The sequence below is a fragment of the Lacerta agilis genome, chromosome 4, assembly GCF_009819535.1.
Source record: "Lacerta agilis isolate rLacAgi1 chromosome 4, rLacAgi1.pri, whole genome shotgun sequence".
In the NCBI taxonomy this organism is placed as follows: Eukaryota; Metazoa; Chordata; class Lepidosauria; order Squamata; family Lacertidae; genus Lacerta; species Lacerta agilis.
This window is the reverse complement of record NC_046315.1, coordinates 58,986,404-59,014,014: the sequence shown is the minus strand read 5'-3', so window position 1 is coordinate 59,014,014 and position 27,611 is coordinate 58,986,404. Positions and strand designations below refer to the sequence as shown.

Below are 27,611 nucleotides of genomic sequence, written 5' to 3'. Positions count from 1 at the left end.
GCTGTAAAGTTATTACAATTGCTTGAAGGAGGAGTGGTATGAAACACACACATATCCATCTTAAATAAACCAAGTAATTTGTACAGCTTTACATTCCCACAGACTCACTTTTTTTACAATAATTTATATATGACTTGCCACAGCATACCACCAGTACATTTTTACACTTGCCAGTGAAATAGACTGTACTGCATTCAGAACTGCCTCAGTTAATGCTATAATCAGCTGCATCAGTCCCGCCCCCTTTTATTTTTACACCTATGTAAAACAGTTGCTTACGCATAGCCCCTGGAGTGTTTAAATTGTTACACATCATCCCAATCTCAGAGCTGTGTTACGATTCCAGGAGTACCAGGTCTGTGTTCCCCTTCAATGAGGCACAACAGAGCCTGCGGTGTCTTTATGATACATGGTTTATTGACACACACATATATAACCTGTATCCAATAGAGGGATCTGCAGCATTACATTCCAAGAGCCCATAGCCAAAGCATTGGGTTCAAAGCAGACATCAGCATTCTTTTTTTTTTTTAACTCTTTCTCCACCCCACTGCTTAGTAACTCTATTCCTTAACTCCTCCCTGCCACTCTAAACCCTACATTCTTATCCCCTGAATAAACTTTTCACACCTAGCCCCTTTGAGCTCTGTACTTCCTAATGGTTTATCTGCTCACCAGGCTATCATCTCAGGGAAGCTTGTCTGACTTAATTAGCACCTAACTTATGTAAATTTCCTAAGGAAGGGTCACAATTTAAAGTGTCGGCCTGCTTTAATTAGCTTTCACATATGCTAATAAAAAGACGTACCTGTGGGCCCACCACACCTCTTACTGCACCCTCACACACACTTGGGACCACCTTAAATACACATGAGTTTGGCCATTTCCCAGTTCTAACAACCCAACCTTAATTAAGTCTTACGGCCACAGATTCATAACAATATGAGATACCAAAATTCAGAAAAAGGTTTTGCTTTATAAGCTTACTGCAGCCTTCAGTGTTGCACAAATAGACTTCCACTCACATAATGGGGCTTCACTTGCCCCTCTTCCCTACAGCAGCTCCCGAAGCACCCTCTAGATGGTCACCCAATCCTTTGGAGTCCCTTTTGAGGGAGCATCAGGGGTGCTGTGAGGGAAGAGGGGAAGCTGAAGTGGGAGTCCATTCCATTTTATAAGTGGGAGTCCATTCCATTCACACACAGACAGCTTTGGGTACCACCCTCTAGATGACAATGAAAGTACAGAAATACCAACATTCATTAGCAGTTATCACAAACCTTCAGTTAGTTTCAAAGCCCACAGTCTAGTTAGAAACTCTTCAATATTATTATTATTACTGTGCATTTTGGCTTTCATATGCAGTGCTATTTTTCTAGAAAAAATAGGTGCCGGAACTCACCATGAACACTTCCCTCATCCTCTTAGAATGGCAATGGTGCCCACCTGAGAGGTGTCGGGAAAAAGCTGAAAAAAGCCCTGCATATGAGATATATAATTGAAAGGGGGGAAGCTTTTATTTCATTCTGATGGTGTTATTCTGTTTATTTTAAAGTCATTTTTGTCTCTGGTCTTCCTCCTGAAAGCCATGTATTTATGTGTATGCATTTTGCATATTTTCATATAATGATGTTAGCAACCAGACATTTCTTAGAACATATGTATTTCCAGAAGCAAGATCTATGATTCAGAGGGTTTTCAACTACATCTTCAACAGAACAGAAACCAAAACTGTCAAGTTTAATAAGCAAACTGAAAACAATTTTCAAATGGAAAAAAATAAAAGAAACTATGGTGTGCAACTTCCCTTTAAAATGTTTCCATATCCAAATTAAGAGGAAATTTCACTGAGGCTCATAACATTTCCCTGTTGTTGTTTTTATTTAAAAAGATTTCCCTGACCTACCTCACAAAATTGTTGAGGCGATAAAATGGAGAGAGGGAGAATAATGTATTCCACCTTGCATTCCTTTCAGGAAAAGGTGGATAAATGTTTTGTTTTGTTTTGTTTTGTTTTTCTTTCACAAAACTCCTATTTAAACAATGGTTTTTCCTAGAGTCATATTCTGGGTACAAGCCTGAAAATGAACAGTATAAGGGATGGGGGAGCAATATGGGGAAAACTAACAATGAAGCATTATTATTATTATTATTAAATATTTATTTATACCCTACCTTTTCCCTGACAGGACTCAAGGCTACTTATCTCATCACAATTTTTGAATTGTATGTTTCTGAAGTACATACACAAAAAATGAAAGTTTAGTAAAATACTCACAACAGAGAGCTTTCTGTAGTCTTCGGAGCTTCATAGCAGTTCTGTATGCTGAGAATCTAACATTGTTCAAGTCAGCTAAGAGGTGAATGAAAGAAAAAAAGGGGTGAGAGAAGATGCAATGGAACAGTATTTGGTGAACAGATAAACTAAAGATTTGCTTTAAATAAGAACTTAAAATATTTTCATTTTAAATGTGAGGAATTAAACCAGTAACCACGAAAAGGCTATCCTTAATATTAACAACACTGCTCTCATGTGATATGCTTCACACATAAAGGACAGAAACCAGCCAAAGTTAAGTACCATTAAGGCTGCAAACCTATACCTACTTAACTAGGAGCAAGTCCCACTGAACTCAACATGGTTCAATTCTCAGTGGACATGTATAAGATTGCGCTGTGTCAGTAATTTCAAGGGAGATTTAAGCACCTCCTAAACTTTTTCCTGTTGAAATTCATGGGATTAAAATGTTTTTTTTGGTTTGGCTGGATTATGGCCAAAATGATGCATAGTACTATTGCAAAACTAAAGTGTTGTTACTTTAAAGATATGAATTAGAAAATATTCCTTTCCCCCACCACCCTCCTTCGTCTTGGGATTGGCAGGCTTTTTGTAAAGAGTACTTGAAAAGGGAAAAAGAGAAGGACTTAAGGGAGGAAAAAAGATAGACACAGAGAAGGGAGGGAGGGAGCGACTTCTGCCAGGGTTTGCATGTAGGAACTAAACCTGTGATGCACCAGAGAACAATGCAGCTTTATAAAGAGCCAAAGCCAGCGCCACTTTCACCTACTTTTGTTCCTCCCAAGCCTACCATTTCGCTTCACTTAATAACTGAGCAGTTAAGGTGCCCCTTTGAAGTTACAATGAACGGGGACAGAATGGGATCTCGCCCAAGTAAAGATGGGTTGAGAACAGAAGCACCACAACATCTTTATTAAAATATTTATTCATCCCACTTCCATTTAAAAACAACAAATATATAAGCTCCAAAATAAACCCAGTGAGCCCCTTTATGCTTCAGCATGGGGTGGAATGCAGGCAGGTGGCCTTTTGTTACCACCATGCCTCTATGCTACAGCCCACTTTTGAACGGGGCCTCATCTTGCATCTCAGGGGTGAATGTGCCAAAACATATACAGAAATGTGCCTCTAGATCTGGTGCATGTTTCTCCTTGCCTTGTAGACACTGGTTCTTTTCATGGGGACAGAGCAAAAATAAAAGGTGCTAGCCTTTGAAGTTGCACCATCACACCTGACACTAGCATTCACAAAGAAAGCCTTGCAAATCAATCCTGATTAGGCACCACACACAAAAAAATGTTATTTTCACTTCTGACTTTCCCTCCATTTCTCATGTCTGGTAAATATTCTGGAAAGTGCAGAAAACTCCCATGGAAGAGTTGAGCACCCAGAGATACAGTACTCTCCTGCCCACCTTTTATTTTTATTTTTTTAAGGAGTAGCAAAAAACTCACTTCATATCACCATTTCGCTGTCAAATAGACAAGCATCACAATATCTAGACTGCAGCTTTTGGAATATTCATTTTGAATGTCTGCTAAAATATCTTATCTTGTTAATACTACTGGCCTTCATTATGTATTTGCTGTATTCCTGTTACAGACTTCCATGCACCTTTTAAATAGGCTGCTCATTAGTGTATTGTTTCGGCATTGTTCCTTCCTGCCAGATCTGCCTCACCATAATAGAAAGTGCCTCACAAACCTTCATGTGGGTTAGAATAAACTATGGTACTTAAACAATCCCATAGACAATAAATCTATCATGAAAGCAAATTAATAAAGAACTCTTTTGCTAAGGCACTGTGACTGCAGTTTCATTGTGCAGATGTGTAAAAAAAAGAATGCTTTAATTAAGGACAGAGGGAAGAAGCAAGAATACTATGTTACAAATGAGAAAGAGAAGTGAGATAATACGGATTAACATATAAATAGCATCTGGTGAAAGAAAAAAAAGCATTTCAATGCTCTTTAAGTAATGTAAATGATAATTTTAGGAGGAGAGCTAAACTCAGTAAAACTTTATACAAAAACAGCAATTAGTTGGCATATTTGGATTAGTAATACCCTTATTACATGGATACTACAGCATGTACAAGCTCCAAGTTCACCTACCCCATTCCTGCTGAAGACATTTCCCCACACAGTGCACCCACCACTCATAGCTCTTTGCTACATGCAGCTACAGCGTAACAACCCTCAACTTCTATCCACTTCCCTCCCATTAGCATTTTTCAATGAAATGTTTTTCTTAACAAAACATTCACAATTTGGATCTCTTTTTTAATTAGAAGTTGCCAGTAAAATTAGCTAATTTGATAGTGCTTGAATTATGCAGCAGAAAGGCACCCATTCATATATACCTGAGGCTTGTTCACAACATATGAAGCTGTAGCAAATAATATTGCTTGATCCATACACATGATTGAAATTAGGCTGCTTTTAAGAATTTTAAAATATACGAATTATCAATATTATCAGTCTCCTAGAGTAACCTATTCCAAAACCCAACCACCCCAATAAAACATAATGTCATGTCACTCTCTTCAAAACACTTGTAACGAAGACTGCTTCCAGACAGGAGTTTATTCTGAAATCATTGCTGCTCAAATACATATATTTTTCACCACCCACACCCTGTTATCATCAAAATTCCAGCCTATAATTTATACTTGTTTAATCCAGATTTGCACGCTCCCCATAAAATCAGATTTAAAAAAACACTTCTGCTGTCATATTGGCAGCTAAAACAATACACACATGCAGAACAGGGCCGGCTTTAGGAAGAGGCAAAGTGAGGGATCTGCCTCAGGCAGCAGATGCTGAAGCTCAGGGAGTGGCCAGAGTTGTGAGTGCCATGCAGCCTGCCCTGCACCCCTATGCTAGCCTGGTGCATTCAAGAGCAGTGGAATATACAGTTCCTTTACTAGCATTAGAGTAAGATTAAACTACAGTCCAATTGGCATCTCCACATGCCTTGGGAAAGAGGACCATCTTGTCATTCACCTCTGACCACAAAATGTCTTGAGCCAGCCCTGCTGCAGAAGGTGCATTTAAATTTCAACACCACAATTAGGAATAGTTATTTTCTCAAGAACTTCACATACTACATGAAAGTTGTTGGAGCTCAGAAAAATATGGTCATACAGAGCCGCATTATAGAGAGCTAGTGGACCAGATTCCCACTGAACAAAGTAAAAACAGAATGAACCAGATAAAACTGATGTTGATCTTTTTATGCAATAGGATAGCCAAACTGGGATGAAAGTCAAATTGAATTTCAATAATCCATGTATTATGCCATTTCCTTAAAATATATGGCTGGTATTACACTGGCTTTTAATAAATATTATTTTCCAAATGTCATACAAATGTGGTATACCTCCTCTTCTCCCTGATCCTTCCATGTAGCCAGGATGAGGAGTTTGGAAGCTTTCACTTCTGCTTTTGGTTAACTGTTTTGTCCAAATTGGCAAACTGTAGTACACTATGATTTCAAGTCTGCTTGAAAACATGGTCTTTCTCTGAATACAGCTAGCTAAGCTTTATCTATATAGTGTACCTGATCTTTCGTAAGACTGTAGTGTTGGTTAGGTGCTCTAGGACCTTAGAAAAGCTGCCTTTTCCAACTTGGGAGGGCCAAAGGAGTGCAAAAGGTAACCTTTGGACAACTGTTCAACAGTTGAACAGTACGATGAATTCAGATGCAAAGGTGCAGAAGTAACAGTGCACTGTTTTTGCCTGTCATCTTTACATGCTCCAGTGTTATGTAGGCACCAAAATTAACAACTATAGTTAATGCGGGGCTGCAACAATGAATAATGTAAGGATTCTATGAGCCATGCCTGTTGGGATAGAAACTTAAAATTTTTACCACGATATTCTTGTAAACAGGGATCTGAGTTTCAAACAAGAATTTCAAATCCTTGGAGTCAAAATTAAGTTTTCATAAACCAACATCAGTGTGAATGCATACATGGTTCAGGGCAACAGCATTCAGCTGCACACCTCACTTTCTACTAATAAATCCTTACTCAACTGCAGTGATTTCAGGGTCTCCTCTTAAATTACTATACTCGGTAATTTGCAGGATAAAAAACTCCAGATGAAAACAGCAACTGTCTGTCTTTGAGGTTAGTTTATCAAACTCAGTATTTTTAGTTACTTTTAGTTATTATACACAGTTTTGCTATCAAATAAAGCACACCATGCTATCAGGCTTTCTTCTTCCTAATTTTAATATTTTTTGTCAGTTCTTTAAAAGTTTATTCCAAAAACTGAGAACTTTGAACAATTTTAGACTATGAATATATTTATAAATGTATTAACATACAAAAGCGAATGGTGGTCTTTTTTCCCACTTACAAAAGAATTGGCAAGCATATGTACCATAGGTAGGATATATAATGGGATGCCAGTGTAGTATTGTGAGTAATTCCTGAATAAATTGCACTAGATCCAGAAGTACATTATTATCCACGTATTCCTGCATCGCAGGGGGTTGGACTAGATCCAACTATGATTCCCTGGACCCAGAAAGCCATATAGCAGAATAATATAGACACCATTTGGAACGTCAAAGAGAAAACGATCTAAAAGAGAAACTGTTCATATAACTCTCCCCACATATATCTCAATCTAAGCAAATCACCAAATCCGTTCTTATACCTTCTTTTTTCAGATAGTCTTCCACATATTTCCACTCAGAGTTATATGAAAATGTGAGCTATTTATTTAGTTATATATTTTTCAAGCATTGTATAAGGTATAGCAAGTTTTGTTTCATTATTAAGGGAAGCGATACACAGACAATTGGAAGTCCATTTTTAATTGTTATTTATAATTGTTGCCTTTTTCTGTGTTTTGTTTTTTCAAATATTATTTTTTGTGGATTATAATGTATAGATATATATGTTTCTTAGGGAGTTTGTTTGTTTGTTTGTTTGTTTGTTTGTTTCTATTGGTTGATTTGATATGGTTGTATTTTAGAAGTCTGAAATTAAATAAAGCTATTTTAAAATTAAAATAGCCCCCTTCCTCCTCTACGCAGGGTGGGGAGAAGGGTGGGGAGAAGCCAGGAAGAGGGAGTGAGGAGACGCTGTGGTGTGTGAGAGGGAGAAGGGGGGAAATGGCACCCCCAAAAAGTGGTGGCACAGAAAAAAATTAATGAAAGCATCCACACGATCCACGGCCGGATCCTGAGGGCAATTGGGCTGGATCTGGCCCACGGACCGTAGTTTGCCAACGCCTGCCTTAAAAACTTCAGGCAAATTTGATTTAAAACAAAAAAACAAGCACTACAACTGCAGCAATTATTCATATTTGTTTCAAACAAAAAACAGGGCAAACTTAAACTGTCCCTCATTTCTGTCTTCCAGTCAACCATTTTCCCTGTCCCCACACTAAACTCTTGTTACTTTCCCCCCTGTTTCAGCTGTAGACAAAATAGGATTCTCTATATTCCCCCTCCTCTGGCATGCTGCCCACTATTACTGACATGGCTCAGCAGTACTAAAAAAACCTTTGTTACCCAATTATGGGTCACACATCAAATGGAGCTATTGGGAGTTTGACAGATTTCAAAATAAGACTCAGAATTTGATTTGAAAAGGTGCATTACCTTCCAAGTTCGGGAAGAACAGTTCTATTTTTAAAATCCCACTTCTGACCCTGACTAGGGGCAGACAACACACAAACTTGGCTGCTAAATACAACAGTGAAGACATGCTCATGTTGCATGTAAATGGATAGCAGGATAATATTTTTAAGCAACTCTGAGATGTCATACAACACAGGATCAACACAGAGACTGTGAAACATAGGTAGACAAATACTGAAAACATTGAGTGGAATTCAGAGTTGCTCTACGACACCCCCCCCCCCGGTGCAAACATTTCAGCTTGCTAGACAGAACAATCCCCCTCTCTGCCCCCCAGCATGCTTTTTGGGGGGGGGGTCATCAGGAGACAATTTTGAAGGAGATGCATAGGCGAGAAGAGGCAGAAGCCCTGCTCCTCAAGCATAAGTCCTAGGGTCTTCAGGATGACCCTTACCTTCATTGTATGGTTTCTTTCAGGTGTCCAGTTCACCCACAGCCTAATTCATAGCTGCTGCCATTGCCAGACTCTCTGATTGTATTTTTCTGCCACCACTCTATTATTATTTGTTGGCTGCAATCCAAATTCCACTGACAATGGAAGTAAGCCTCATGGAATTCAATAATACCTACTGCTGAATAGACATGGTTAGGATCAGCAGGGCGTAGCAAGGGGGGCGTAGGGGGTGGACCGCCCCAGTTTCCATAATGGAGGGGGTGACAAATTATCAAGGAACAATTACTGCCCTACTAGGGCGGTTCATAAAAAAAACTTTTTTTAAAAAAATGCCTGCTCCAAAGGTCTTATCTTACTATACTAAGGATTATATAGCTATATATGAAATTTCATGTGTATCGGTTAATATCTTGACCCTCCTCCACCAAAATAGCTGTTTATTTGGCTGTTTTCCTATGTTGTGAAGGTTGAAATTTCAGTTCAGTGGAGCACTTACTGTTCCCAACCCTAACCCTGTGGAAAGCCATCCTGCTTCAAATTCTGACATTTTTGTGCCTTAAGCCAGGGATACTAATGCAGTGCATTCAATATGTTGTTGAACTACAACTCCCAGCAGCACCAGACAGCATGGGAGCCCAAATCAGTTCTGGTATGCAAAACAAATTCCTGGGCTCATAATTTTTTCATTCTAAATATATCCCCATTGCAACAGGCTCTGCTTGGTAGATCTCATGTCTCTGGAAAAAAACAAAGTAAACCACAGAAGCCTGAAGTCTGCCCACCTCTTTATTAAAGTGATGGTAGCTCTACAGTAACATCCAGAAAGGTGGTTGGGGGGGGGGGGGGTATCATTTCAGATGGAAGAGAAAAGGCCAGTGTTCAAAACTCCCATTGTTCTACGCACATTTTGTGACAGGGAATTTCATTAGCACGAGCAGTTTCTGAGCTCTGGGCGCAGTACTGCACCTAAGATTTCAGATTAATACTGCAGAGTGGAAGGAGAGGAGGACCTTTTACTGCCTCCCCACTTCCAGCTACACTTTGAAGACTGGAGAAGGGACCCTCTTAAGAATATTAGGGGGGTGGGCAGGGGAAGGACTAGACCATGTGAAAAATGAACATGATATTTTAGCTGCTGTTCATTCATTTTCAGCTTTGTATTCTTGTTATTTAAAAAGCGTGCCCTGACATTCCATTTGTTTCGCCCATAACCGAAGTTTAAGATGCCATTTAGCTCCTAGCTTTCATATCTCAGTTTCTAAAACTGGAAAAGGCCAAGGGACCACAAAAGCCTAGGATTGGCCTTGGGGGTCCCCAAACTAAGGCCCGGGGGCCGGATGCGGCCCAATTGCTTTCTAAATGCGGCCCACGGATGGTCCGGGAATGAGTGTGTTTTTACATGAGTAGAATGTGTGCTTTTATTTAAAATACATCTCTGGGTTATCTGTGGGGCATAGGAATTCGTTCATTCTCCCCCCCCCCCCCCAAAAAAAAACTATAGTCTGGCCCCCCACAAGGTCTGAGGGACAGTGGACTGGCCCATGGCTGAAAAAGTTTGCTGACCCCTGACCTATATTATTCTGTTTGGATTATTATCAGTTAGCACTAGTAGATGCATCAACGGTACGAGACAACTAAAGAAGCCCAGAAAACTGCTCAGGGAGTGTGCTATCTACCAACCCCAACAAATCAGCCCCACCGGGGGCAAAATAGCAGCTTTCCAACTGCATGGATTGCTAGGGCGAAACGGGGATAGAATGCTGGCACCCTGTCTTTTGTATAACTTCATACGCTGGTTCATCAGCACCTCAGCTACCTTGAACGTTGGAATTGCCTTCTTCTTGAATCTTCTTGAACTTATTTAAAGAACAATAAAAAATGAGAAACTGAGTTAATAATTTGTAAGAACCTAGTAAAATTTGATACTTCAAGTTTACTTTATTTGAGGTAGTTTGTTGGTTTTCATGGCACTTTGTAAGCAATTGTCTCTTTCTCACATATTTGATAAATGGTGTAAAATTATTTTTGAACAACTGTATGAATAATTGTCGCCAACGTGCTGTATGAGTTGTACTACCACCTATTGCAAGCATTTAAATTCTGGTACCATATCTGAGGCAGGACGACACTGCAAGGACCAAAAAGAAATAAAGCTTTTGAAAGAGGATCTGCTTTCTAATACCTGCCTGTTTCACTTCCTCAAGGCAAGGACAAAACTTGTTGGAAACTTGTATTAAGGAAATTTAAATGCAAGCTGAGACTATTTCAACTGTGGTTCATCTTGTGAAATAACTACACCAGCCTGTCATTTGTGACTTTTTTGCCCTGAAAAGAATTGAATTGTGTGAAGTTTGGTAGGAGTGCAATGGACCCGACGGGGGACTCCAAGAGTCTTATATCTGATGCTCTTGAATTAGAGAGATTACTTTTCTTCAATGCACCTCCTTCTGCATGTAAATCTCCAACTGCTTTCCTCCTCACTGGCCCTTAGTACAGTCATATAAACACAAAAGTAGAAACAGGATTAAGTGGAAAAAGTGGAGTAATAATTATTTCTGAACTTGTATCTATGCATATAACTTAGTATATGCAAATTGTGTCTAGTCCTCCATTCTCTTATGATGTTGTGGAAATGGTTACCCTACCCCTACCACACACACACACACACACACACATTCAGAATCATTCTGTACCTCTGAATTCGCAGTATTCTTTTTTAGTTTTAAAGAACCAGAGAGAAAAGTCACATTTAGCAAGTGAATGCCTGGCTGCTGCAGAATCAAGCAAATAAAGTTTCTTAAAGGCTGCTAACATTTGTAATAGTCTGAAAGGCTGGCATAAGGAATGTAAGCAACAGTTAAACTAATCAAATATTGGATATTATTTAAGGTCCAATGACCACAAAAAACAAAAACTTACAGAACACAAAATATGTTTGTTAAAGGGGTGGGGAAGAGAATAAAAAGCAAACATAGTTTGTCAAAGCAAAATCACAACATTTAGGAATTTTGTACCTTGCTCTATTAATAATAATAATAATAATAATTTATTATTTATACCCCATCCATCTGGCTGAGTTTCCCCAGCCACTTTCCCCAGCCACTCTGGGCGGCTCCCAATCGAGTGTTAAAAACAATACAGCATTAAATATTAAAAACTTCCCTAAACAGGGCTGCCTTCAGATGTCTTTTAAAAATAGGATAGCTGCTTATTTCCTTGACATCTGATGGGAGGGCATTCCACAGGGCAGGCGCCACTACCGAGAAGGCCCTCTGTATTTTTAATAAATAATTGTTCCGCTGTTCTCCAATAAAATGTTCAACAAAAACTCTAAAAGTTTTATTTAAACCTCCTGTAAGACATGCATAGAAATACTGCTATGGGACTGCCACTGGGTCTGCAAAATGCAGTATGTAAAAGCCAGAGGAATTGAGTTGAGAAACCTCAAGAGGAGACAATCTGCTCCAGCACTATGGCTGAAAAGGAAAACGGTTGGTGGAGAAATTAACCTAATCTTCACAATGTCTTTCCATAATCATACTCCACTATTTTTTAAAGTATCTTTATGTTACTGATCTTATGAACAAAGCAGGATGTGTAGATGCTTTTCACTATTTATTACCTCTTAAAACCAGATATGAAACAAATGTAAAAGTTAAACACCACATCAGTGGTTAATGAAACATGGAGCTGTTAGAAAATAGTATTTGCAATTGTAAAGACAAACAAATAGTTCAAAGATAAACTACTGAATGATAAAGAAAGCACAATAGTAAAAAGCTATGGTTTAAATAAGACAACTACCGGTAGGTAGTAATAGCAAATACGATACCATCAGTAATTCACAACTATGGATATGTGGTATAAAATAAACAAAAAAAGTGTGCAGGGTTATCTTCTCGCAAAATCATTAAAAAACAAAAGCAAACCACAATCTGTCACTGAAACAGAGTGTGGTGCTGTCAACCATTGTGTTACAGAAAATCAAAAGCTGAAATACATTTGGGGGGGAAACAAACCAAAAGGTGAACCTATAAAGAGGATCACATAAAAAACGATAGAATAGGGAGAAATGGGGAATATATTCACCTTAACAGAAAAGGTTGCTATATGAAAAGTTATTTTCTGTGGGGGAGAGATACATTATTTGGAAAAATGATTTGATTTTCTGCATGTTAGATTTACAACTTCAAGAGGAAAGAAGAAAGCTTCTGCATGGGCTTGTGATGCTGTACAAGGCATGACTACATTCTTCTAAAACTGATGGATACCATTTTTATATCACCACCAAGCCTGTAAAAGGGCAGTTAAGCCTTCTTAAACTATGAGCATTACTTCAACCAAGCAAGAAACCAGATTTCATCCTGGTATGTGCATGTTAGAGCAAGGGATAATATAGATAATAAACATGCAATATAAAATGTACTTTTAATTTTAACTTTTTATACAAACTAGAAAATCTTAAAGGGCTTCAGAAACATCCTGTTATTATTATCCATTCCAACCCAAGGCAAAGGGAAGGACTGAATACACATTAAAGATTCTGCCCAAGAGTAAATGGATTGATTTTGAATTGTTCAGTTTATATAAAGTATTATACTGTGCCTAGTATACTAATTTTACTCTGTATTTCTGACAGGGTTGCTTATTTTGGAAGCATCAAAAATATTTAAAAATCCCTTGCCATGCATCACAGATACAAAATTTAAAGTGCTATCATTCCTAGCTAAAATGTAATTATAAACATCTGTAACCCCATGTTCTGTATGCCCAAAAAGATCATGTTTTTGAATTCAAAAGCTATCTTTCTTTTGGGTTTTTATTTGTCTACAGTATGTTTAATAATAATTTATATTGCAAATAGAATAAAATAATCACTTTTCAACTATGGCTAAAATATTTGTATCTCTCACATATCAAAATAATCTGCTGATGACTAATGTAGTTAAAATACAAAATTATGTGGTATCTTATTCTGAAATACATATTCCTTTCCATGCATCCATTCAAAGCAAAAGCACAAGATGTTCAAGGGCCAATGGAGCAACATAATGGAAAATGGGAAAACATTAAAGAAGCAGTCTCCAACTATAGCCTACAGCAGGGGTCAGCAAGGTTTACTGCCCATGGGCTGGATCACCCCCATGGAGATCGTCCGTGGGCTGGACTGGTGCAGCGTGACACTGGCAATTGCATCTGCGCGTGTCCGTGGCGCTGGAAATTGCTTCTGCACATGCCTAGACGCCGAAAATCGTGCCTGCGCAGAAGGGATTTTCAGCATCTGGAAATATGCAGAAGCGATTTCCAGTATCTGCGCTTGTGTAGACACGATTTCCGGTGCCGCTCAGCAAGTCCCTGCGCTGTGCTGCGCCAATGTAGCACAGTGCGTGGGGGACTCGCCAAGTGGGCAGCTCGAGGGGCCAGTAAAACGGTCTTTGTGGGCCACATCTGGCCCATAGGCCGCAAGTTGCCGACCCCTGGCCTACAGCACAGTGGTACCTCTGGTTGCGAACGGGATCCGTTCTGGAGGCCCGTTCGCAACATGAGCAGAGTGCAACCTGAAGCGCTGTGTCTGCGCATGCGGGAAGTGCCGAACCCGGAAGTAACCCGTTCCGGTACTTCCGGGTTCGGCGCGTTCGTATCCCGTGATGAATGCAACCCGCAGCGAACGCAACCCGAAGTATGACTGTATTTGAAGTGAGAGTAGCTGTTCTTAGGAGAGGCTTGCAGATGGCTTACTTTATTCCCAGCATAAAGGTACTGAAAATACTATACAGCCCTTTGTGGACCACACACAGAGTTTGGAGGGTGCACACAGAAATATTTGCAGAAAAGGAGGAAACATATCAAAGCCTGTCAATCTGTCTCCCTTTCTGCAACTTCCTTGCATTTCCTTTCGAGCAGACAGAACAAATGATCATGCAACACTCCCTCCCCCCATGCTTTTTGCCTGCACTTTAAACATTGTATGGTCACTCTGTGCCTCTCCATGTCCACAGCTGCATTTCTGGTTCCAGGGAAAAAAATACAAGGTACAGACAGGACCGCAGAGATAAGGTTGTTGGGTTTTTTTGTTTTTGGAATGCAGCTGGAAGCCAAGGGATGTGCAGCAACTGGAGAAGGGTTTTGTTGGCTTAAAGCAAAGAAAACAATCTCCCTTGGCCACACCTTCATGCCCCAAAATTCGGTAAATGAACCCAAAAGAGGGATCCAACACATTGACGAGGCTTGCCTTCAGTTAATACTGGGCCTTGTTTTCAAGTGACGAGAGAGCAGGGGGGTGGGGAATGCTCCTGCTAATTAGTTGGTTTTTAAAAGGTAAAATCTCTGCAATGCACCTTTATTATAAAACAACATGAAAGAACTGAACATTTAAAGCATTGCATGACACTTAAAGCTAAGGTTTTCTCCCCCCCCCCCCCATGTTTCCGTTTTAAAAGTTTGCTTCAGTGCAGGTATTTTCACTCAAGGTCATTGTGATTTCTCTAGAAAATATTCCTCAAAACCAAGCAGTTGAATATGAAAAAATATCTTACCTAAGGACTGGTAGAGCTCAGTCATTTTAGGATGATCCCAGCATGTAGTCTGCGTCTCATGGCTGCAAAACAAAAAAGATCCCGATACACTTAATATACTGTATGAAGTTTATGCCACTCCCAATATCTTTAGGGCAAACTAGCTTTCTTTTTACACAGATTGCCAGGTTTAGCAGTTGTACAGTTCAGTTATTACATGTGGTAATGCAAGGCTCAGGCCAAGTGACAAAAACCTTAACAACAACAACAACAACAACAACAACAACATTCACTATACTTTTTTCCTGGAACCAGAAATATTGTCAATATTCCAACTAAAGTTCAGGGAAAGTGTCACATTGTATTACGCTTGCATAAGCAATCATATGTAGCACAAGCAAAAAAAAAAACCATCAATCCCTTTCATACATTTTTATACACTTGCCAACTATGTTAAATATATGATATAAAAGAGGATACTGGAATGTCTTGTGAAGTGGGAGTCGGATTGTGTGACTTAATACCATCCACAGCAAAAGTGTAATCTTTTGGTAGTCAGTCAAATATTTGGTATGTGTTGCACAGAAGGCTTGAGAAAGGATCATGGCCCAGCAATGCACAAATTCCTTGACTGCATTTTAGTCAATGAGTAGCTCCACAACTATGTAGCTGAATTCAGAAAGGTTGACACGCTTTCTATTGATCTAGCTCATTCACTGCTTTGAGATTTTTTTATAATCAAGCGGTGTATACATTTTATGAAGTAAATAAAATAAAATAAACACAGAGAAATGGCAAAAGTGGCACCATTGATTCAGGGTTTAGTATGTTCCATATTAATGTTCAGTTTAATCACAGAAAGCAGTAGACTACAGGTAAAATTAAAAATCTGGATTATTTTTCTAAATTCAGCTTTTATTCTTCGACCTGGGCATTACTTCATTTTTTGCCAAGAAAAGAAAAGAGCTTAGTGGGAGACCAAGGACATATTGCTCAGCTCAGAAAAATAAGCATTATAGCTGAATTCCCAAAAAGAAATCAGGAAGGAGGAGCTGAATGACATGGAAAGGCAGTTCAATCATCCTGAATAGTACAGGAGAACTAGAAGGGCACTGTATAAATGTTTACATCTCCCTTATACCACTCGTCTTCAACTGGTAGGTCGGGATGCACTTGAGGGTCACAGCTTGATCTAAGGTGGGTCACAACAGGAGCATTACCACCATACAAATATATGTTAAAAAGATTAAGAAATGAGTCTTCAAATGCATGTTTGGGTTAAAAGTGGGTCCTTGGAAAGAAAAGTTTGAAAATACCTGCTCTGTACTATATTTACACTCCCATGAAAACAGCACGAAGTGGTGGGACAAGGTAGGGTGGGAATATGGAGGAGGAGGAGGAGTAAATGTATGTAGTAAATGAGTTGGGAGGGTCAGGGGAAGGCCTCAGTGGGAAGCGGAGAAGAGAGACTGTGTTACTTTCCGCACTGAGGAGAGAAACTTTTAAAGTGGCTTCAGAAATAAAATTGGAAAAGTGAAAAGGGGGTTTAGCATTTATATGTTGGTAAGGGGAAGCTCTAGGGGGTTAATTCTGAATGAAACCTGAGAATGAGAGTTGGAGAGGAACATAGAGGTAGAAATTACCCATAAATTAAATAATCTAGCGGTGCCCAGGTGTGACTGGTTCTCTTAGGCAAAGAAGTTCCAAAGTACTAATACCTCAGTGAACAAAACAACTCTACATACAATTCACATGATATGACATCATATAGGACATAATGGATGCTTTTGTGTTATCTGTAAGAAAAAACTCTCAAGCAAATATCTACACATAGTAAAGTTCTGCTTCTTTGTAGGACTACAGAACAGAGATTTATTGTAAATAAGTTCACATATGTTTATAAAGTTACATATAATTTAATGAGATAAAATGTTTATTATATTGGGCATAACACCTACCGGTACTTAGTACTACATATGGTTTTCAGACTAGTACAGAAATCCAGTATTGTACATTGATACACCCTCACTACAACCCCAAGTACGCCTACTGAAATTTAACTATCAAGTATGTGTGGGAAAGCCCAACTATGAGGTTTGACAGTTGAAATCAATTTTGTGTATATAAGGGAAATGATTTATTTGACTTTTGCAAGCCAGTGTGGTGTAGTGGTTAAGAGTGCTAGACTCGTAATCTGGGGAACCGGGTTCGTGTCTCTGTTCCTCCACATGCAGCTGCTGGGTGATCTTGGGCTAGTCACACTTCTTTGAAGTCTCTCAGCCCTACTCACCTCACAGAGTGTTTGTTGTGGGAGAGGAAGGGAAAGGAGAACGTTAGCCACTTTGAGACTCCTTTGGGTAGTGAAAAGCGGGATATCAAATCCAAACTTTTTCTCTCTCATACACACACAATCAGGTAGGGAGAATGTCATTTTTTATCATTTTTTAAGAGTCATATCTGATATTCTAAAACCAACATTTATTATATTTCGGGCAAGAATCCAAGGAATATTCATTCATGCATATGCACTATTAAGGACAAAGACTATTGTGGTGCTAATTCTAATCAGAGGTGCTAAAGTATTTATGAGGAGTGATTTTTATAACCAATGAGAAAAATAGTTTGCCTTAATTTAAAGGCTCTTTTTAAACTTTCAAGACATTTTTATTAATAATGTTTTATTAATTCATAATATACTTAGTATGTGTGAATAAATAAGACAAGATGATTAAAAGGATTTCTGTAACTTTTATGCGCTTTCTCCAAATAGTCATTAATTGGCCTGAGAGCTTTTCTATTTTGTTTGTATTGGAAAAAAATAACTTGGGAGAATCACATTTATATATCAGTCTAGCAACTAACTGAAAGGATGCTTTATTTAAATCAAACTTGATTATTTGATAAAAATCAGTTTTAAGAAGACTGCTTTTGCTGAAAACCTGTGTGCACTGAGGTCACAGGTTTGAGGAGCGTTTTTGAGCAAACTGCCCTCAGGTGCCCATTCTACAGCTTAAAGGTAAAGGTAAAGGGACCCCTGACCATAAGGTCCAGTCATGGATGACTCTGGGGTTTCATGCTCATCTCGCTTTACTGGCCGAGGGAGCTTCTGGTTCATGTGCCCAGCATGACTAAGCCGCTTCTGGTGAACCAGAGCAGCGCACGGAAAAGCCGTTTACCTTCCCGCCAGAGCTGTACCCATTTATCTACGTTTAATTGGAGCCGAGGAATATTAACAAAACTATCGGAGGGAGGAGACAAACTCTGTGCTTTACTTTACTTCTCATCCATCTATTAATCTTCACACACAAAAAACAGTTACACTGTATACACAAGGTTGCAATCCTAAACACATTTGCTGGTAAATAAATCCTATTGAATCCAGTGTTTCTCAATGCTCAGTTCTAAGCAGCTACCGGTATTTATCAGGAGTTCTGGCTCAGACCTGAAAAACAAACCTCCTTCCATTGAAATAAGTGCCATGAGGCAACTGTGACATAATTGTTTAACAAAAATAATTTATGATCAGTTTAGAAATTATTAACATATAATATCCAAGAGCAGAAAAAGTGCTCAAGAACCAGAAGGACTTCTCTTACTCCTGCGTGAAATTTTAAGGAAAGCTGAAGATCATTTGTGGAAAATTCTGTGAAGGTTGAGTGTGATTGTAAAGCGCAAGAGCTGATTTAACCAGCACTTTATATTCAGAACACAAGAAGGCTGCAGCTATTTCATTCCACCAACTAAAAAGTGTTCCTTCTTTCTGAACATTTTCAGCTTAGAAAGTTATCAACAATTCCACACACAAGTGCAGCTCAAGGAAAGGTTAGGCTCCACTGAGACTTCCCTTCATAAGCCTCTTTGCCATTTTCAAAGGCCATTTAATTGTTAGCTTTGGGGCTGTGTGTGTGTGTGTGTGTGTACACACACTGTGTGAACCAAAATGCCAACTCAGCAACTCTTAGCATTCTGAACCACACTTGGGAACACAGTAGCATCTTTAATGGATCTGCAGCAATTTTTAACTCCAATAAGCATGCAAGTTTGTATAACAGAAAGCTAAAAATTCTGACAAAAATGCTTCCCTATGCTCAAATGGTGGAATATGGTAAAAGAAGGAATGTGCAGTACTAAAAGTGCAATGGATCCTTCCCACTACATTTCCTGCTTTATTTTGCATCAGCATTGTAAAAAGATGTGAAGGACTTAGGAAGCATCCGTGGAAAGAGATAAACAACAGTGTTGCATACTGGCCCATCTAGCTCAGTGCTGTCCATACTGATTGGCAGCAACTCTTCAGGATTTCAGATGGGGTTTTCTCCTGTAACCACCTGGAGATGTTGGGGCATTGAACCTGCACTTTCTTCCTACTAAGGAGATTCTCCAGCAGTTAGCTAAGGCCCCTAGAAGTAAATGGACTAAGAAATCTATTAGACAGGGAGACAAAACATCTAGCCTGCTTCGCTCTGCCTCATGCATGGGTTATCCTTATCTGTCTGGCTATGAACCAGAAGGAATTTTTTTATTTTTTGTTTTTTGTTTTGTCTGGCTATGGGATACACTGGGGTAGTTGGAATATTATGTATTCAGCTCCTTAAACAGACGTTACGAAATCCTTCTCATGTTATAGTGATCGGGCTGCTCTAGTGTTAATGATCTCAAGATCTGTTTATTGAATTCTAAGTTCAGAGGGGCACATATTTAGTATTTTGTTTTGAGTAAAACTAAAACAAACTGCGGGAGGCAGTGGAAGACAGAAGTGTTTGGCGTGCTCTGGTCCATGGGGTCACGAAGAGTTGGACACGACTAAACAACTAACCAACAACAACATTTTCAGAACATGACTTTGGCAATTAATTACTCTAACAGGTTAGCTAATTTGATTTTTATATTTTGGAGCCCTTATACTTGAAATAATCATTATTTGTTTCATTATTCATTTATATTTTTAAAATTAAATTTCCATACTACCCTTCATCCGAGGATCACAGGGTGGTTTACATTACTGGAAAGAAAGAAAGAAAGCATCATCTTTCCCTTCCCAAAGCAGTGTGCTCTGTCTGCTGAAGGAGCCATGCTGTTTCTGTTCCCAAAGGAATTATTTGTGCAGAGGATTACTTCTTTATTTGTATTAAATTCACATCCCTCCGTTCTTTCCAAAGGTGTCCAAGGTTTATACACAAGGAAGCCATCAGGTCTCAAGCAAAGTCCAAAAAGTGAATTCTGGGATGCACACTGGTCATGCCTTCTTCTCTATCCAATTTCCAAATCCAGCTATTGAGCTAAACAGGAACTGAGTGCAAGAACATACTTGCACATTCTGGCCTCACTTTACCACAGCTGAATGGTACAGCATGTAGTTTACATGTAGAAGGCTCCGGGTTCAAACCCACAATATCCCCAAGAAGGAACTGAGGAAGACTTTTGTCTGACACCCCAAACAGCAGCTCAGACAATACTGAGCTAGATGGACTAATGGTCTTAGTACTGACCACCTGGCATCCTATGCTCTTACAGCTTTTGGGATGAGCCATGAAGCCCAAAGGAGATAGCATGAAGCAATGATTGCTCTTTTCACTGACGGGTGAAATAAGCTTTCTCTCCTGTGCTGTTGCTGGTTCAGAATGTGTAAGTCCAATACCATGATATGGATGACATGTTAAGGAGAAAGCACAGAAAGGAGAGCCCTCTTTGCACCCAAGCTTGCCCATCAGCGACTGAAATGCCCACAGTTTGGTCATGCTTTCCTTGCAGAGGGCTGGGGTGAAAATTAGTTCACATAGGACGAGCCTCAAAAAGCCGGCTCAGTATCACCTGCAAATACTGCCTATTCCAAATAACGAAAAACATTAACGTCCATCAGATGTTCACTGTGACCTAAAAAATGAAGTCCCAAACTACCTTATCTCTAAATATGGCATGTAATGTATTACAATCAAATAATGTAAATATATGCATGAGTCAACGATTTAAATCACATTATGGTAAGACCTCTCTAATCTGCCCTGTGATCATCAGATGGTGGTATATAAATTAAAGATAATAAATAAATAATGACATTGACAACAGCTGACTGTGCATGAGACAACTGCAGCCATGGCATTTGCATCATGGTGTGTTGAACACTGCCAGTGCCACCTGGAACATTTGGGGGGGGGGAATGAAGGAATTCCTATGCTCCACAAATAACCCAGAGATGCATTTTAAATAAAAGGACACATTCTACTCATGTAAAAACACACTGATTCCTGGACTGTCTGAGGGCCGGATTTAGAAGCTGATTGGGCCAGATCTGGCCCCCAGGCCTTAGTTTGCCTACCCATGTTCTAAAGTCTCCAGTTTTAGTTTTCTGTCTTCTGCATCCTTTATTACAACTTGTTCTGAAAACACTTCAGCAGCAGAAATGATAAAAGCAGGCTAACAGAATAAACCTAACCCTTGGACATGCTGGCTAGAAGAGATTAGGACTGGGTAGTGGTGCCTCCCTGCCACCAGGGCCAGGATGTCTGCTGTGGAGGCCCCTGCTATGCACATGGAAAATCCCTCCAGCAGCATTTCCACCAACAAAATAAGGTGTTCCAGGGGTGGGTGAAGGCAGGGCAAAGGCAACCTTGAATCTGAATCCACAGCCTCTCAATTCCTCCCAAATCCCAGGATCAGACATGTTACCTGGTACAATGAATTGTTAGGGCAAGATGAAACAAATATTGCCCCGACTTCTGCCCTGGCCGGCACAAATGTGAAGGGCTGTGGAAGTGAAGGACTTTCTGCCACCTCACTCCCCCCCTCCCCCATCATTCCCAATTAGGATTGCTCTGTCCACCATTAGAACTTCTTTCATAGGAATATAAATATATTAAACATTTTTCATTGTATTCTTGAATGTATTTCTAAAATGTGTATTTTATATTTAAATATATGCTCTTTGGATTCTAGCATGTGCACTTGTTAAAAAGCTGTTGTGGGTAAAAAAAACTGAGCATGGAATTGCATATTCATTCTTCAAATTATATTATTCTTAATTTGCAACAGCATTAGAGCAAGTTCCATCCCCCTCCCACTGCGATTTGAAAAATGCAATATGAACTAGATGCGTATGTGTGAAGAATAACAAAATGCTGTCAGGTGGCAACAGGGAACCCCAAACACCTACTTACTAATAATCAGAAATTAAGGAATAATAAATCACCAGACTGCAGAACTGAAACAGCCTTTTGTCTTTTTTTGTTTTCCTGTTTTCCAGTAGTGCCTGAGATTATCAGAGATTTAATGGACCAGCGGTATGTGTACGTTTATATGGATACATAGATATAAAATATATCGACTCGGTTTTGGTTTTGCTAACTAAAGCTAACACTTCAAAGAAAAACTAATATAAACCCAAATTGTCACTCATTCTAGAGCAGAGTAAATTATGGGCCAATTAAAATGTAACCTGCCTGTAAAAGCTGCTATTTAGAGCTGCAAATATCCCTCCTCCCTTCTTCTCCCAATTTCCTGAAGGGAAACTAATCAGGGTGAAAATAATAGAATAGTGATGCAGAAAGTAGCAGCCTCTTGTGGTTTGCGAAGGATTACTGTTTGTCTTAATCTATAATCCTCGGATGAGTGTGTTTTTGAGAAAAAGTTGGCCGTTTGTTGTTTTATTGGCTTTGGCTGGCATTTTCAGAATTCCAAGATGATGCACAAATTAAAAAGTTTTTGCATTAATATCAAGTAGGAGCAGAAGGGAGTAAATGTCAACTGCTAAATACAGTATGGTAATTATTTTTCTGTCTCTTTTGATGTGCAGCATTTTATTGTGTGCACACTGACAGTTTTTAAAGCTTGGTGAGCCAACCCCTCCAGCTGTTACTTGTCCACTGATCTATTTGCTTTTCAAAGCTTATCCTCTCCACTTCTGCCAAAGCAATTTCACTGCAGGGTCTTGTCGAATTCAGGATCAAACAATGATGACTGCAATTCCTTAGTGATAATGGATCAAATATCTTTTAGGGAATTATATTTCCTCTGGTATTAACAGGGTACAAGCAACACCTTAGTAAACTAGTTCTTATTTTAAGAGGCAAGATTGAATACAGAGTACATGACTTTAACAAGGTTGTGTTTTTCTAAGAAACACTTAAAATAAGATCCTATACTAATTTCCTACAAAAGGTACACCATATAAAAACATTACTACCAATATTAAAATTTCTCATTTCTGTTCACAGCAAATACAAATTACACACACACACACTTCTTATTCTCTAACTCCAGCATTTAGGATCTTTAATATATATATATCAAGTTAACTTAGAGAAAATTGACTTATACAGCAATATGATACACCAGATATAATACTGTATATTTTTTCTACTCGTAAATTTTACAATGATGCAGGTATCAACCAGAAAGATGGGGGAGGGAGAATCACCAAATACAATACTCAGTGCTTTGTTTTGCTGTTAAAGTTTTCTATTAATGATGCAAACAAACTGCTTGTCCCCAAGGGCCCTCCCAGTACACATTTTAGACTCTCTCCCTTTCCTTATCCCGACTTCCTGCTTAGCTGCTGCTTTCATGTATTCTTTCATTCATACCTACACAGCCAGCATGTTCCAACTAGACCACATTCACCAAGACACGGAAGGCGCATTAAAGAGAGAAAGAGAGAGAGAGAGAATGCACTGAATTAAACGTCAGTTTGAATTCCCAGAAGAAATCAAGCAGATATTTGACCTTTTAACTCGGTGAATGAAAAGTCTGGTGAGCTTTCTTCTGCAGGCTCCTTACACACATAATGGTAAATAATATGACTTCTCTCTCTCTCCCCTCCTCCTCTTTTTTTAAGGCACTCACAGAATGCAGCCTGATTAAAAGGTACTTTAGTGCCAGGCTACAAAATCAAGGGCTTTTAAACCCCTGAACGACAGAAATGTAGAGAGGAACTGGGCTGCGCTCCGGGAAAAGATTACTTTGATGTCAGGATAAATCCACCCCCACTCTTGTACATACTCTCTCACACACACAAATTAAAAACCCCCACCCAGCCGCCTCTGCACCGGGGAGAAGAAATCTTTTATCTCCAAAGTCTACAGCCATGGGAGAAAGGGTTAAACCCTGGCATGCTCCAGCCAGCTACAAGCACCTGCACAGAGAACAAGAGAAAACAGCTGGCCGGGAGGACTCTCAAGCTGTAAATCCCCAATGCAAAGACGTCTTCAGAAGTTTAATTTGCCTTTAACTACCCTGGTTTGCTAGCAGCACACAAGCCTCGACAAGTGCGAGGTTTTCATTGAAAAAGAATAGGAAAAAAGGACGGGTTTGAATAATAATTAAACTTACCTTTTGAGTTGCTCCCTCATCGCCGTTAACTGTTCAGAGACTCCAAAGAGGGAGGGAAAAGAAAAGGACGATGGAGAAGATTCCTAGTGTGTGTGTGTGTGTGTGTGTGTGTGTGTGTGTGTGTGTTTGTGTGTCTTGTGTTTGTAACCTAACGCAAAACTAAGCCAGCCCGGCGCGAAGCAGCGAATAGCACTGCGGTGAGAGTAGCATTCTCGTGCTAAGGGCGTAAGAGAAGCGAAGTGGGAGGGAAGGCTGCAGGGCTAGACAGGGCGGAGCTCTTGCTGCCTCGGCTCCACCTATTGAACCTGCAAACAACAAGCGGAGAACTCCAAAGAAATGGCACCGATTGCATGGAAAGCGGAGGGGTTTATTTAAGGTAGAACCAAAAGATGCCATCCGTCGTGCTTCTGAAAAATGCCAGGACTAGGCGAAAGGACCGAAGCGCAAATGATCTCATGTAACAGAGGCGAGCACTGGAGCAAGGGGGCTGGGATGGCTCCTCCTGAAATGTAGGAGATGACAGAGAAAGGGAAAAAGGGAACCTCGGAGGCACAAAGAATTAATTCACTGAGGTCTGATTTCATTATTACGCTTTAAGCGAGGCGGCATGCTCCAGCCTTTTCTGACCTTGTGTTCTTCGGTTAAAAGATTGGAGGGGGCAACAGCGGAACACGGGGGAAATGTGGGTATGGAAGGAGACGTTTTTAAAACGACGCGCTGTTCCGGGTGTAAAATGTCCAACTACTTCAGCTCATTTAGATATAACCTCTTTATTCTGCATCTGTAACACAATAAGTCATCCCGCGCTCCCCACCTACTCAAAGCCATTTCTCTTTCTATCCCCCCCCCCCCGGCAATCTTTAAAATGCAATAAAAGCGAAATGAGAGTGCACATGTTGCTCTTGAATCCTCCGTGTTTTCATTAGGTTAATTTTTAGGAATGCAAATGGATTGCAGTCCATGAAAGCTTATGCCACAGTTTTCCCCCTCCCCGCGAAAAAAAAAACATTTTTATTGCCATTTTAACATAAAGGTAAACTGTAACATATACATTAAGTTTGTCACATTACTTAGTTTCACCCTGTTAGTCTTCCAGATGCCACAAGACTTCGTGGCTGTGGGGTGCGCATGGTTATTAAGAATTTTAGCTTATATTGCTGTAACAGTGATAAGGAGAAAGTACTTTCATGTAAATTATGAGTAACATGAATGCTTAAATTGCTCTGAATTCAAATCTTTGGACGCCAGTTGAGCATGTAATGGGAATAGATTGGCAATATTTCCCAGGCATGACAGATAATGCATGCTTGGTATGGTCCAAGAGGATACCCACTGTGACCTCTAAGGGAAGGGTTTGTGCTCCTTTGAATTCTTCTGATAATAAACCTTCTGGATGAATATGGATCTGCTGGGTACCAACTCTGACTCTCACTGAGAGAAAGTGAACATACAGTAGCTTAGGGAAACAGGAGCATCCTAGAAGTGTACTAGTTACACAGAAGTAGCATGCCACTCATTCTATGCTGTTCACACAAGACAGAACAAGGGCATTTGTACCCAAACTCTCTCCAACATTAGAGAAAATTCTGGGACACATTCAGTGCAGTGAGTTGGCCAAGGTAGAAACCATCCAAGAGCCTAGACTTGCATGCTGCTTTTTTCCTGGTAGATGTCCCTTGCCTCATTCCAGACAGCTGTCTACTCTATATAGTTGAGCTCAGCCTAACAGGAAAGGTGTGGGAAAGATGAGTGCTATCACCTGTGTTGAAATAATGATTTACAGCCTGCTTTCAGTGTAGGCGGAAGGGGTGTGTGCCACACAGTGCAAACTGCATAAGTTTGATAAGAATTAAAGCAGTACAAACCTGCAGGTGCAGATAACAGCTTAGGTTAAAAAGTAACCTCACTGGGGTGGGGGTGGGGAGGTTGTATGGATTTATTCACTACTCCAGTGAATCACCAATCTGAAAGAAAGCTATGGCATTAGCTTAAGGTCAACATCTTGAGCAGTCTGAGTCTAAATGTGCATCTCTCTGAGTCTTAAGTGTGGAGAATAGCTACATACCTTTCAGCTTTTATTTCCATATTTGAAATTGGATTATTTATTTAGCGGTGTTTCCATTTAACCATATATGTTGCAAGGTCTTTTTTTGATTCATTTAAAAAAATCACCAAATCAGTCTTTATACTGTATTTTCACTAGCACTAAAGAAAGACTGTACTGCTACATATTGTTACAGGTCACCCCAATTCCTGCTGAGCCAGGCAAAGGATTCCAGGGGTCTTGACCCTCAACCAAAGTCTGTGATACTTTGGAGAACTGAAGACATGGCGGAGCCTGTCGTAGCTTTAAGAAATATGATTTATTCACATATTCACCACTTTAGTCTACATATAGGGAATACAGATCTTACAGCATGGGCATCTCAAGAGGAGCTTGTTCACCACAGCAGTGCAGCACTGGAAACCAAGGCAACTTTCCCAGCCTCCCTTCAGCCACCTTGCCAAAATGGTTCGTCCTTAGTTGTTCTCAGCACACCTTGCTAAAGACACACTTTTCTTGTCATTTCTCTCTCACACACATCCATTCACCTTAGCAACTGCTGTGTGCCCAAGCCCAAGGATTCCTCTTAGATGGGCTATCAACACCTTTTGTTATGTTAACAACTTGGCTCATCCTCAGTTAGTTATGTGAAGCTGCCTGAGCTTGTGATCCTAAACTGAATGCAAGAAGGCTTGGCTTAGTTTTAATTAACCAAACTTTGCTTATTTCATGAATTTATGAGTTTGCTCAAATTCTAGCACTTTATTGAATCTAGAGATTATGGAGAGTGTCCCTCTTCATCATAACATCATCGGAACAGAAGCAATGGTCTAGCAGCACAGATTCGCATGTCCACTATTCAATATCCTGATCTCTATCCCACAGATGCTATCCTGGTCTCTTTTATGACCAGGAGAGCTCCACAAGTGGAAAGTTCCTATAGATACACAAAACATTTCACTTCATAGAAGAAAGTGTGAATCCTTGCACATAAATACAATATATACAGCAGAACCTCTATGTATATGGGGGGGGGATCAGTTCAAAGACCACCATATTGAAACAATAGACTTCATGCTGAGCAAACAACATTGAGGGTTGTTTTTTTAAAATAACCAAACGGTGTATAAATTTTATGAAATAGTAAATTAGTTTCCAAAAAGGACTTTAAAAAAAGATACTTGTAATCAAGGAATCAAATCACTAGGAGGAGAGGAAACTGCCTTATACCAAGTGCACCATCTAGCTCAATATTTTCTACAATGAACAGCAGTATCGATGGCTTTACCTACCACACTCACCATCTGACATTACATATGATGCCATGCAAGATAGGGCCTGTTTCACAGTGGCACTGAGATTATGGAACCTCTAAAT

The 27,611-nt window shown here is 39.7% G+C and overlaps 1 protein-coding gene across 10 annotated transcripts in view; it reads right to left on the bottom strand.

The window, feature by feature from the left end:
* The window catches only part of DMD (dystrophin), a 1,040,101-nt gene that overhangs the window by 56,920 nt on the left and 955,570 nt on the right, over positions 1-27,611 (bottom strand). For 8 of the 10 annotated variants that reach the window (XM_033147196.1, XM_033147200.1, XM_033147197.1 and 5 more), the window contains 2 exons: positions 14,888-14,949; positions 2,279-2,353 (listed from right to left, as the gene is read on the bottom strand). In XM_033147196.1, coding sequence (XP_033003087.1) covers positions 2,279-2,353; positions 14,888-14,949 — 137 coding nt within the window. Of the gene's footprint in view, positions 1-2,278; positions 2,354-14,887; positions 14,950-24,190; positions 24,466-27,611 lie in introns of those variants that run through there. The other 2 variants (XM_033147206.1, XM_033147205.1) reach the window with 2 other exon arrangements.